This window comes from Lepidochelys olivacea (assembly GCF_965140295.1).
Source record: "Lepidochelys olivacea isolate rLepOli2 genome assembly, chromosome: 7".
NCBI lineage: Eukaryota > Metazoa > Chordata > Testudines > Cheloniidae > Lepidochelys > Lepidochelys olivacea.
Window position 1 is genome coordinate 18,626,096 of NC_140417.1, and position 13,869 is coordinate 18,639,964.

Genomic DNA, 13,869 nt, shown 5'->3' on the forward strand with positions numbered 1-13,869 from the left:
AAATGAAGCCCAGTGAGATAAAGAGACCTGGCTTCTGATTTTGTAGGCACAGTTATGCCCAGGCAGTTAATTGTGGGTGGAAATTATGGCAATTTTGGCTGTAAATGCTTACCCTGGGTGCCTAAATAATAATGGGCTGATTTTCAAGGAATTGAGCATCAGTATCTCCTGGTGACTTCAGCACCTCTGAACCTCAGGCCCGTGTTTATTTAGGAGCCTATATGTGGATTTAGGCACCTACCCTATGCTTATACATTTGTGGCCTACATATTTAACTTCCTGATTCAGGGCACCATTTGGTAGTTAGCCTATGCTACCACTGGTGCATGCAATTAATTGGGGGTGCAATGTTTCGGCCTTGCAAAATGAAAGGCCATGTTGCACAATCGAGCTCTGAGTGACTTGTTCAAAGTCACAGAATGAATCAGTTACAAATCTGAGAATAAAACCCAGGAGTCCTAACACTATCCATCTGCCACTCTAGCCACTAGACTTTAGTCCCTCGTTAAGGAGGGAGACCACTACTCTAACTTCTCCAATGACAGGCTTGAGACTCAGCAATAGCTCCTCGTCCTACACCTTCCACACGCTGCTTTTAAACTCTTGCCATAGCAGAGGAAAGAAACTATTTTCCTGTTCCTGCACCCCAGCTAGAGGGTCTTATTTTTTTTGAGCTTGTACTCTCTTGACATATTTGCAACACCAAACATTTTGCTTTGATGGAAACAAATCGCTTTGCTTGAGGACTTTTAGCACTATAACTTTGACTGGCATCTCTGTTTCCCTGCTTGACTGGGCATTATTTGACCGTGTGACAAATGGCAATGCCAACAGCGAAGTTTTCTCGTGCCATACAACTCGGCAATAGAGTGCAACATTAAACTGCCTGATATACTCATTTTTCTGAATGGCTGGTTGTTAAGAATACTGCCCCTTTACCTATCTATGTAGCTGTCTGTCTTTGATATGACACACACACCCATCACTTTAATATCTAGATGCAGTTTCAGCAGGATACAGAGGCGATTCAGCAAGGACATATGCACTTGTATTTCCACATATTACCACCTACTAAGTCCTATGACATATTTCATATGACTACCTCAAAATGCTTTACAAATACCTCCCACAAACCCCAGGAAAGGTGCATCGATAGTGTTATCCACATTTTACCATCAGAAGTTAATCCAGATCATGCTATGAATCAGTAACAGAACCAAAAAAAGAACCCAGGAGTCCTAAAATACATCCATGCTTCTTTTGAGGAATTTGCACAAGGACACTCTTTACATGAAAAAGTCTAACAACACGCCTTTCTCTATGTTGTAAATCCTTACCCCCATCAGGAAGGATGGAGCAAAGCCCACTTGAGGCAAAACAAAGGACAGTCATGTGTGCTAATTCATGACTACTCTGATCAAGTTTTAACTTCCTCATTACAATCCAATGCCCTGAAAGAACTCCACTTCCTCCAAGCAGCTGAGACCCTGTATTTCACCAAAATGGAGACAACTCTTTAGCAGACATAGTTGTGATTCTGCTTTGGCGCTGATAACATGAGAAATGTAAAAGCTGGGCCTAATAGATGACATTTACCCAGCCAGGATTTTTTTTTTAAATGCTGCTAAATTTCAGTTCCAGTGATCTGATGGTTCAGACACGCATACAAGTCATAAAACTCTAAATGGCAATTTGTGCTGGATATGAACTGCCTGTAGGAGCCCTTCTATAACCCCTATTATGTTCTAGAGAGAAAACCCTTTACATCATTAATCATCACTCTTGGTGATGCTGGGTGGAGCAGCTGGAAGTATAATCATAACTGCAATACATCAAGCCGAAGCCCTTTCAAGAATGTCAGTCTCCTCTTAGGCCCTTTGCTCAGATTTAATTCTCACCTGAATATGGTATTCTTCCTCTCTTCAGGCAAAACTCACCCCTGCAGAGAGGCCAGGCCTAAAGGCCATGCACCACTCAAACGCCAGGTATGCCCTTCAAATTAGGATGCATAGGCTTTGTGCTGGCTCTCTGCACCGGGTGAATTTCACTTTTCTTATACAAGGCAGTTGTGCAGCACAGCCCCATGCTGTTAAATAACAGCTGAGCTCCACCCCATAAGTGGCTACATTGAAGTGGTGGATGAACTGATTCATGTGTGTGTGTGTGTGTGTACTTTACCAACTATAGATTGAGATGATGATAGAAATCCAGATCTGTAACTGTTACAATAACATTCCATCTAAAACACACAGCACCAAGTTTTTTTCTTGTACCAGTTACACACATGGGGTGTGGTACAGTGAATGGGATCCCTTTATTCTGGGGTGTACTGAAATCTCCCCTCCAGTGCTCCTGTGAAACACACTGGATTTGTATAAAAGCCTGTTCAAATAAACTGCTCTTCTCCTGGGGGATTTGAAACTAGGACACCCATGAACGGCTCGTGCATCCTTAACAATACTTTGTTTTCTTTGGCAATCAGAATATATAATTAGGCACATATAGTTGTACAGAGTCAAAGATGCTTTAGTTAAAGTCCCCTGAAGGGATTCCTGGAGTGAGGAAGAAAAGCCATCTGCTGACTCCAACGGAAGTGTCAGCAACGAAATAAACTTGGGAGGAACAACATAAAAACAGCTAGAGCTAAAACTGGAATTCAGCAACTCTCCAGGAAAACAAAAGTCACTCTCATTAAAAAAAATTAAAAAAAAAAAAAAAACCTACAGAAACCCAAAGGGCAAATCAGTAAGGCAGCTTCATATCCTTCTGTTCGTACACTTCCACTGGCAAGGGATTATTGTTTGTTTTTAATATGAATAAACACAACCAAAATGAAAAAGAGCCTCAAAAATTGTACCCAATAACATTTCTATCAAACTAAAATCTTGAAATTCCTGTAAGTCTTACCTCAAACCTCCCTTTAAATTACTAACTAGACCAATAAATATGATCTGTAAATTCATTAAAAGAAATTAACACTCCCATGGTTTTTTAAATAATGCATTTTAGTGACATTTAAACCAGGACAAATAGCACACAGATAGATCCGTGTTATTTATATAACCATTTCTGCAACTGAAGCAAGTTAAAACTGACTAGCAGGAGGAAATTCCTTATAGTAAGAACTATGAAGCTGTGATATTACCTCCCAAAGGAAGTGATGGAAATCCCATTTCTTGAATCACTTAAAAGTACACAGCATGAAACAAAAGGAAATACATAAGATCTGATCCTGCAGTTACTACTGGGCTTGCATCCATGAGTAATGACTGCAATGGGGCTATTCACAACTGTAAGCACTAGTATTTCAATTCAGGAAAGCATGAGACTTAAGCACATACTCAAGTGCTTTTCTGAATTGGGATCTGGGCTCAGTCATAGGTGTTTGCAGGATCAGGCCTATAACGGGGAACAATGCTAAATTGATAGAGCAGGGACACCCAGCCCAAACCTGCTCTCACTGAAATCAGTGGAAACTGCTATGGATTTAGTGAGGACAATTAGGTTTTTCAATGTCTAACTTCCATAATAAAAAGAAAAGGAGTACTTGTGGCACCTTAGAGACTAACCAATTTATTTGAGCATGAGCTTTCGTGAGCTACAGCTCACTTCATCGGATGCATACAGTTTCCATGGTATGCATCCAATGAAGTGAGCTGTAGCTCACGAAAGCTCATGCTCAAATAAATTGGTTAGTCTCTAAGGTGCCACAAGTACTCCTTTTCTTTTTGCGAAGACAGACTAACACGGCTGTTACTCTGAAACCTTCCATAATAAAGAACCATTTGAGATTCCTAATTTTCAAGAGGTTTCTCTTTCATCCATTTTAAATACAGATTCTTAGGCAGGCCAGACGAGACCACTAAAACCATCTCACTATCAGTCCAGATACTCATATCTGTTTTAAATAAAAGTGTGCCCACTTGTATGCTAAAACATTTTATAGAACACTCAACCATCTCATGTTACTGCATTGGCGTGAAATTCACCCCACCTCAAAAGGACCACATAAGACCCTATCCATCACTTAAGCTCCTTATTAAAGAGTTTATGTGATGCACAGTACCTTTTCCAGGCCCTCTTGCACTGGGGTGAATTCCACTCTAACTGTTTATGCCCTTGTAAACCTTCACATACAGGGGGTGATAGTGTATTCTAGCCATTTCATACAAGGCTACTATCACAGGCTACAGGAAGATGCCAATCCAGACACAAATATTTCTCTGGAAATTTCTACTGAAACCATAACTGTGGCACACTGAAGCCAAAATCTTGTGATTCTTGTGTGATGACGTAAAAGATGCCGTAAGTGTTAAAATAATATGTACTTGGTAGATTTATCTTAGAGATAGCCCTGGACCACTAAGTTTAGACCTGGCTCCAAATCCAAACATCTCCATTTGGGGTGTTTGCATCTTGGAGGACTGACTCATTTCCTGCTCTAATTTATATGTATTGATAGTTACCAATAACAACAACAAAAAAAATCTATATTTTGTCAACTGTTGAGGAGGGAGGTTTAAATGTTGACTAAAAATGAATCAATGACTTTGCTTTCATGTGGCCTCCGTGAAATGTATTAAAGGCCAACTCCCATATGATGACTACTGCGCTTCTGTCACTATCCTTGTATAATGTGGGGGGGAGCGCTGAGAAAAAACACCAAAAAAACTGTAATGTTTGCAAAAGACCCACAGGTTAGCCAGAGTTCAAAATGCCAACCAACTCCCCTTTATTACCACAGCGCACACCAGGGTGAGCAACAGGATCAGTGTCTAGTACTCGGCTGCTTACTTGCCAACAGGAAGAGGGGCGGATGCATTCGGAGAGAAGGATCACTTACATCAATGAGGTCAGAGACGTCGTGGATGTAGTATTTACCGACGGCTGCATTTGTGGCTGCCAGGTTCAGCAGATAATCGTTCCTGGCTTTAGTGCACTTCAGCTTGTTTTCAGAATATTTGGCTTGCCTCTGAAAAAGCAAAATAGAATGTAAAGAGACAAATAAGTTATCCAGGAGGTTCACATTTCCTCTTGCTACAAGTCCTCCATAGTGCACTGCTGTGCTGGTGTCACGTAGTAACACCCTCTTGGTAGGATGCAGCATATACCTTTACCAGTACAACAAGTGAATCCATCTGAACGTACCCGATGCATTCAACAGCACAGCAAGTGCATTCAAGTTGAATGTACAGAATGCATTCAGAGCACAATTATCTTATCTGCACATGCATGGAAGATTTGGCATCAGTCAAGATTAGAGGGCCAAATTCTACTCACAGTTACACTGATGTATATCTGGAATTACTCCAGATTTATACAGTTGCATCTGGCTGTGGAATCTGGTCCAAAGGCTCAAGCTGCAAAATTCAGAAGGGGATCCAGAATTCAAACCCCTACAAGTTCAGGGCATTTGTTCAGGGTGGTCTCCAATCAAGAAGTTAAACAAGAGTGCCTGATCCTTGCAAGGGGCTTTCTGCTATCTCATATTCCAGTGCAACATACACAGCTGGGTAAACACACATCTAACTAACAGTTTCCTGGCCAGGGAGGCTACTTTTCATTTTCACAAAAAAAGAAAATCAGAAAAAATGCCCGAATGACAATATTTGGAGTTTCTGTGAATCTGCAGAATGCAAGGTTTTTGGCAGCCTGGAGAAGAAAGAGGTAATGGGTTTTGCCAGCACTAGGGCTGCATTTTTTCTTCAGAGCCCCATCAGAATGCTGCCCCATTAGCTCACAGATCAGTGAAAAGAATATCCAAGCCTCTTCCTTCAAGTCTCTGATCTAATGAATCATGGAATATATACTGTTCATTGTTACAAGAACAGATTTGGGAGATGAAAAACGAAGCAGTGAAATACAGTCTGCAAGCTGACCACAACCCTCCCCTCCACCGTGTCCTCTCTGTCTACTTGACAGAGCATTACCGTGGCAGACTAGATTTACTGCTAGGCTCCCTCCCTCAGCAGTCGACAAAGTCTCTCAGGTCCTAGATTTTGTGTGATTAAAATCAGTCGGACCCACTGGCCACAGTCTGAGTAGCTCCTGTATAAGCATTTCATTTGCTCTAGTTTGTGCTGGCTGCCTCAGCCTTTTTTGTTGTGTTTGGTTTTCAAAGCCATTGCTTTTGGGAGGCCCTTTCAACTGCCCTTTTCAACTCCCCCTCCACGCTGAGGCACTGTGCAATATTTAATGGTTGGCCCCATCAGTCCCTAACCACGTATTTTATCCTCTCTGTGGATGTGTGCTGCACGTTGTTCCCCAGGCCCCGTTTTCTGCTCAAAGGTCGCAGCCTGACTTTGAATCAAACCCTTGCTGCCTACTGACTTTGGCACATCTCCATTACTAACAACCAATAAAGAGACTTTTTATAGCATCCCCAGACTGCTCTTCGCCGAACTATTCACGAGCATCGAACTAGCAGGAGACTTCCTCCCGGATCCCTTCAAAGGCTGCAGAAAGGGTTGTAGGAGAGTGATGAATGCTGGAGCCGAAACCTTTGCCACAGAGAGATTTTTGTCTGCACATCTAGTCCAGTACACATGTAGCTGGCATCCACTACTGCACCCATCAGCAGGGAAGCTGTCAGCCATGCGGGAGGCTCATTATTCCTCCCACCCACCTTCTCCTTCATCTTCTCAATCTTCTTGACGGAGCTCCGGCGCTGAGGCCTGTCCTCGTGCCGCAGCAGGTTCACGCTGATGTCCCCAGACTTGTTGAACTGCTTTTCCTCCTGCTTCTCTGCTTCCTTCAGCTTGCTCTCAGCGCTGATGCTTTCCGCGTGGTACATGTGGTAGGTTTTCATCACCTGAAGAGACAGAAGGTAATGAGTCTCCCACACTTACAGCGTCCGTGCTTGTGCACAGTGCAGGCTGGAGAGCCCTAGAGACCATGGGCCGGATTCTCAGGTATGCTAAGACTGTTTGATGCTACCTCTTAAAGGGGGCTGGGGTCAGCCACTGAGACTAACCCTTAAACAGAACATCTCCACAGCCAGGACAGAGCTGGCGTAACTCTACATCATCCATGTCCCTATCCCCCAGTGTTAGGCCATGGCCAGAGTGCACTGCACGGCAGCTTCTCTGCTATTCAGAGCCACAGGGAAACAGGACATAGCTTACAGCAGCTCTGAGCTGGGGCCAGACAGGCCCTTGCATGGCTCCAGGACACGGGGTGCGCAAAGGTAGCTTGATACTATCTTGGCCCCAACCCTCCTCTTCCCAAGTCCAGGAATTGAGTAACTGAGAACCAGGCTCAAATTCTCTAGCCATAGAAACAGGTGCAGCTTGGGCAGAGGCAAGCTCAACCCTCCACCACCCTGCCGACGTGCCTCATCTTTAACTTGGAGGGGTGCTGCTTCAGAGTGAAACAGAGTTTGATCTCCAGTGCCCATTCCAATTAGTGCCTTATCTGGCGTCAAATGCAATGGTGGATTTGACAACATGGACGCCCATCCCACTAGGAACTAGAGCAGCTCGAGTTGTGTGGTGTTTGTGTGTCCCGAGGAAAACATCTACAGATGCTTCACTTCGACAATCACATTTTAAAAAATAAAAGATCAGAGGGCACAGTGTGATCGTTTTAATAGTCTTGGCAAGAAAAACCCATCTGCTCCTCTCTCTTTATGCCTTCAGTCGCATTGTCCCCTTTCATCAGCTCGCTCCAGGACTCAGACGTTTTATTTCACATTGCCTTGACGAGGCCAGAGATGCTGGATTGGTCTCTGCAGAGCAGAATTACATGTTAATGGTCTGGACGCTGCTGTCAATGGGGCTGTGAAATATGGCTAATCATGAAGGGCCAGATTCTGGCTTTTATGCCACTGCCCTGCATAGGGTGCAGTGTGGAACTACACGGCCCCAGGAGCAGCGCTGGGGAAGATTGTGCCTCACACCAGCACAATCTCTTCCTTTACATGTGGGTGTGCGCTTTACACCAGCCTTTACGTTGCTCCCCTTGGGGTAGTGCTATGGCTCTATCCCCTTTCTCCTCACCTGGTTTTGGGTGAGCGGCTCCCTAGGTGGAACAGAAGCGAGGAGCCCCTGCCGGCCTCCCCCAGCGCAGGGGAGGCAGACAGACAGACAAACAGACCCATGCTGATGCCACTTTCTAAAGGTTTAAGAATGTTTCTAAAGTCCTCCTCAAAGGGGGTTATTCAGAACTAATCTGACCTCTCAGGGACCCGTACACGGATGACGACATTTACCACAGAGAGCAAGCAGCTAACAGAACACTAATTACAAAGACCAAACTCACTCTGCCATGCTGATGGCTTTGAGAAGTAAGGTTTTAAAATGGGACTTAAAGCAGCTCTGAGCACCTCCTAACACAAGGATGAGAGCAGGCCACAGCCCCCAGGTGCAAAGGCAAAGACCCTGACACCTCTCCCTTTCTGCACCTCAAGCCCAATGCTGTAACGGCACCAAACCCTCCAAACTGAAGACATGCCAGCAAAGCTCTCCGCCTACGAAGCACCAACATTACAGTATGATCTTGGCATTAAAATATAGGATGCAACCAAAACAGCAGAGAAGGGAATGCCAAGAGCTCAATTCTGGGAGGTGCTAAACCTCACATCCCATTGGCTCCAGTGGAACCTGGGGTATGTCTACACTGCATCTGGGAGCCAGCCTCCAGCCTGGGTCCACAGACTTGTGCTAATGGGGCTCACGCTAGTTCACTAAAAATAGCAATGTCAGGCCCAGCCCCACCCCAACCCCGGCTTGAGACCCTGAGCTCCAGTCTGAGCTGCAATGTCTACACTACTATTTTTTGTGCGCTAACGCAAGTCTCTGGACCCAGGCTGGCAGGCTCACTCCCAGATGCAGTGTAGACATAACTGGAGGGGCTCAGCTGCTCTCAGAAAAGCATTCAGCTCCTAACAGGATCACATATGACATGGGGAGACATTCCCACCATTAACACGAATTAAGCTTCCCTTTGACTCGGCATCTTTACACCCACAGTTGGTAGACAGCCAGAGGACACCAGTCTGCAATGGCTATCGGCACATGTAAGTCTAAAAGTAAGGGGGACCTCTAGTAAATCAGGTGCACTGGTGAGAGGCTGAATCGGAAGGAATGGAGGTGACAAGGGGATGGATTTATGAGGAGTTTGTGAACTGCCACTGGAAAATCATTCTGTGTTAAATTCTACAGGCTGGTTAAAAGAAACTTTTCCTGCAAGGTAAGGAACCAGCCAGGGGATCTGTAACACGAATACAAGGATTGCCTTTTTGCAGGACAGCTCTTTTTTTCTCTGAATCTGTAAGCACATACCTGGCAGAGCTGGCTGCCTCTCAGCCATCCCCTCATGACCAGGCGTGGTCCTCACTTCACAGCCACATTCACCGCTGTCCCACTCAGTCCCTGCATTCTCTCCCTTTCCCCCATTAAGCTTTCCATAAATCAGTTGGACTCAAGGTTTGAAATCCTAGCCCCACTGAAGTCAATGGCAAGACTATCATGGACTCCAATGAGGTCTGGATGTTGCCCAGGATATCTACCTCAAAGGAAATTTTATTCATGGCAAAGACGCTGACCACAATTTTTACTAGTGATTTGGGGTGCGGATTTTGGGCATAGAAGGCCTGGTTTTCAGAAAATCAGGTCCCTTTAAAAGGCATCTCTCAAATTGGGCACCTAAAATCTCTAGGCACTTTGAAATCTTGGTCTTTGATCCCACACTAATTTCTGCTTTTTGATGGTGTCCCCCTTTCTGGGCATTTATCCCAGTGTTTCCCTGAAGTTCTTGTCAGGCTGAGCAGTACATTAGCTCTCCGTGCCTTTAATCAGCCCAAGCGAACACAGGGCCAGATCCTCAGCTGGTGTAAATTAATGTAGCACCACTGACATCAACAGCGCCGTGCCGATTTACTCCAATTTAGGAAATGGCCCACACTGCTCAAGTTGATCTACTAAATTTTTTGTGCTAAGCATTTTTTTTTAGCATCCTTTGAACAAGGAAGTAGAGCGAGAGGGAAGCCCTAGGCAGGAGAAAACGACAGAATGTAACCCGCCAGCCCTTGTCTGTGATTACAGAGCCCTTTATAATTGTCTGACTCGGGGATGGGGATGGAAAGAGGAATCGTTGGGGGATACTGAACTACAGCCTGATATTCCTGCAGATTAGCACAGACCGTTTGTCCCCCCCCATCCCTTCACCCTTTAGGCAATGTTAAAGAAAATAAACTTACAAGGACTTTCTTTCTGAGCCATTGATTTTCCAGAGGGCAATAACCCTGTATCCCTGGCTAAAAATGGAATGGAGGGACAGCTTTGGCCTAAAGCACACCTTGTTATATAACTGGCTCTTCAGATGGCTGCTAGAATCCAAACCAAACCCTAAAGGGACATGTGCTAGATTTGATCTTTCTGGCCTTTGAGATCTTCCACGGCTTTGGGCTTTGCTTTTGACCCTGTCAACCAGCACACGTCTGTGAGACTGTAGAGTAAACATTGCACTTGCTTTTCATTGGTAATGTACTGTTCTAGCTTCCTAACTGCACAACAGGGCACATTTTACTGCTCCATAACGCACTAGAAACTAAATGGAGGCTATAGATCAGGGCAGGGGGAGCGCCAAAGAATGGGCCTCCCGTCCCATGCAACATGGCTGAAGTTTCTCTAGGGTTTGCTCCAGGAGGCTCAGGCTCTGGAGGTGTGGAGGGGTAGGGTGGTGACAACTACCCCATGGCATTGACTCCATCTCACTCCACCCCACCCCACAAGAACTCTGTGAGGATCCTTAAAGCAAACTAGTGATGGCCTCTTACCTTACACTTGTTCCCCCACAGCAATATGCAACATCCCACCCCTACCAATGGGAACTTGGGGCAACAATACTTGCCATTACCATGGGGATCAGTGGAGGCAAGCCAGGAGGTAATACAACAATATAACCATATAGCTAGGGCCCGACCAAATTCACAGTCCATTTTGGTCAATTTCACAGCCAGAGGATTTTAAAAATCATAAATGTCATGATTTCTGCTATTTAAATTTGAAATTTCATGGTGTTGTAATTGTAGGGATCCGGACCCAAATAGGAGTTGTGGGGGGAGGGGTCACAAAGTTATTGCGTGGGGGGGGGAAGGGTGTTGTGGTACTGCTCCCATTACTTCTGCGCTGCTGCTGGCAGCGGTGTTGCCTTCAGAGCTGGGCAGCTGGAGAGCGGTGGGGAGACCAGATTTCACAGTGCATGATGCATTTTTCATGGCTGTGGATTTAGTAGGGCCCTACTTATAGCCTTTCCTTCCCATTGCAGCCCTGCCAGATAGAACAATCAGGTTCCACGAGTCTATGCTCTCAGAATCTTCTTGCCCCATAGGCAGCAATAAACCACGTAAGTGGCAATTTGGCCCAACGTAATTATCACAAACAAAAATCAATCTGCTTTCATGCTCTCACGAACATTTCCACTGTTCTCCATAATGGCTATAGACAACTCTTTAAATGAGCCTTTTCTCCAAACCAGAGCCCCTTTTATATTCCCCGTCCAAGATAACACCAACTCTTTGCAATACAAATCTATAATGTCAAAGGATAACAATCTTTCACATGGACAGAAAGTACCTGGTGAGGGGTGGGGGGGAAGACAGGAACAAGAGACAAGTCAAGTGATAATCAATACCTGCTGGCAAACAGATCCTCCTGACTCAATTAAAAGCAAATATAGTTCAACCAAAATGATGTCCTCTGAACTGAGTTTTAACCTGGGCAAAAGGTTCCTTTTAAATGTCAGCTGAGTTGTCAGCAGAGGCATAAAAATGTTTCCTATGTTTTGGCGGAAAGGATGGCCCTGGGATTCAGCCACGGGCCTTGGAGTCAGGAGAACTCCCACTGTTAGTAAGGTAAGCATTTCACCTCTGCACTCCATTCCTAGCTCTGTCACTGACTCGCTGCATGACCTTGGGAAAGTCTCAGCTTCCCTGCAACAAACCCACTACTTGAGTCAGGTACGCTGCTGACTGTGAGCTCTGCCAGAGTTTTGAACAAAGCTGGGCTAAGTAACATTTTTGGATGGAAGCTACAAGAAACTATTGTTGCTGGGTGGGGTGGGGATAGGGGGGCGCATATCAGTGAATTGCAAGGCGTGTGCATCCACAGAAAGCAAAAGCAGAATAAAAAGGAAGTTTGCACAAGACCCTGTGAAGAAAAAACACAGCATTTTCCACAGCTGTGGCTGTCAAAAAGAACCTACTGTTTTGCTTGGAAGAGGTTCGGCTGAAACATAAGATCTTTTTCCCAGCCAAGCATAAACATAGCCTCTAAATGAGCTTCAAATGCCTTATCAAAGTCCCCCAGAAACATGCTGTCTCTGATTTATAATTTAAGAAGAATGGAAAGAAGAGCGAGTGGAGGTTTGAGTCCCATTTCTGCCCTGTCCTGTGTTATGTCACAAAGTCCATAACTTTCCACATGTGTTTGCAGCTGCAGTTTCCCTAAAGAAAATCACAGAAGACAAACCAGACCGACACCTCCTATGCTACATACACCAATGGGGAAGAAAGACTTGCTGGGTTTTCATACAATCCCTCCTCTGCTACCCTGCCCCAACCCCGCTTCTTTTTGTTGAAAACAGAGAGGAAAAGATGAATGGAATGGCTGCACTTTGGGCAATATTTGGCTATCACAAGAGAGGGCTCCCAGTCATTTCCAGAGACCCAAACATACACAACTGCACTGTGCTAGTGTAACAAGAAGGTCTGACAGTGAAACCCTGGCCCAGTCGGTATTTTAAATACAACCAGGTTTTTGTCCCCAGGTTGTGAGGTGTTCGTTGGACCTGGACACTGCTATGCCCAAACAGTAACTTTCAGCACGACTATTTGTCAGCTGTGTTTGAGCTTCTGTACCTACCATGGTGTTCAGCATGGGCCTGATCCAAAGACCGCTGTGGTCAGCTAGCGTCTATTGACTTGAATGGGCTTTAGTTCAGGCCTCACATTTGTTGTGCAAGAAAGACTGATTTAAAAAGGAAAATACCTTATTACAGAGCATTATAGAACATAACCTACTCCCACTGCAGCCTAGTCACTCTACACCCTTTTCACGGTCATGTTTGCTCATTATCATAATTATTTTGCTTAAAAGTCTTCCTTCCCCACCATGTTTTACTCCCACTTGAGCCTGATGCGCATACAGGATTGGAGGATAATAGGGGCTACAGGACTGGAACTTCACTGCAGGATAGGCTCTGCTTATTCCGATTTGCAGAGCATCTCCCACTCATAAGCAGCAAGAATACAAATAATTTCTGGGAGAGTAGAGCACAGCGCTTTTCAACTGACTGTTCCTTGTCCAATTTGCACCTCCTCTAATTAGCTCTAAGACAGCACAAAAGAATCATTTTATATCATTGATTCTTTCCAAACGGATGAAGTTTGTGTCAGTGACACCATTGCCTTGGAAAGTTTGCTGTACAGACGACAGCCCTCATTATCTCTCATCTGATGCCACTTAATACTCTAGGAATGAACTGGTCTTTAAAATTCCCAGGCTGAAAGGAACAACTATTTATTTTAAGTATTCTCTTAATTCTGGAGGATGTCTACCTATAGCAATCTACTCTCCAATCTGCAATCCTCTCATGCCTTCTGGACAGCACTTGGAACAAAGTCATGTTGTCCCTGTCTTAAGCTATTGGGTCATAAAGAAAAGCAGTGTCCCTGGGATCTTTTTGCAAATAAGTTAATTAGCTACAATGGAAGGAGGAAAAAATATGTTGTAATGTTCATTAGTTATTTAACACCACAAGTTGCGTTTTGCAATATTAATATCGCGTTCTGAATAAAGGCCACAGTCAAAATTACTAGTCATAAATGGTGCTGCTTGCTGCCTTTAGCTAGAGCGCTTTAGGCTTTTA

General features: G+C 44.7%; 1 protein-coding gene across 2 annotated transcripts in view; it reads right to left on the reverse strand.

Moving 5' to 3' along the window:
• The window catches only part of SRGAP3 (SLIT-ROBO Rho GTPase activating protein 3), a 223,298-nt gene that overhangs the window by 55,008 nt on the left and 154,421 nt on the right, over positions 1-13,869 (reverse strand). For both annotated transcript variants that reach the window (XM_084632856.1, XM_084632855.1), the window contains exons 5-6: positions 6,626-6,811; positions 4,844-4,972 (exon numbers count right to left, since the gene is read on the reverse strand). In XM_084632856.1, coding sequence (XP_084488982.1) covers positions 4,844-4,972; positions 6,626-6,811 — 315 coding nt within the window. The remainder of the gene's footprint in view (positions 1-4,843; positions 4,973-6,625; positions 6,812-13,869) is intronic.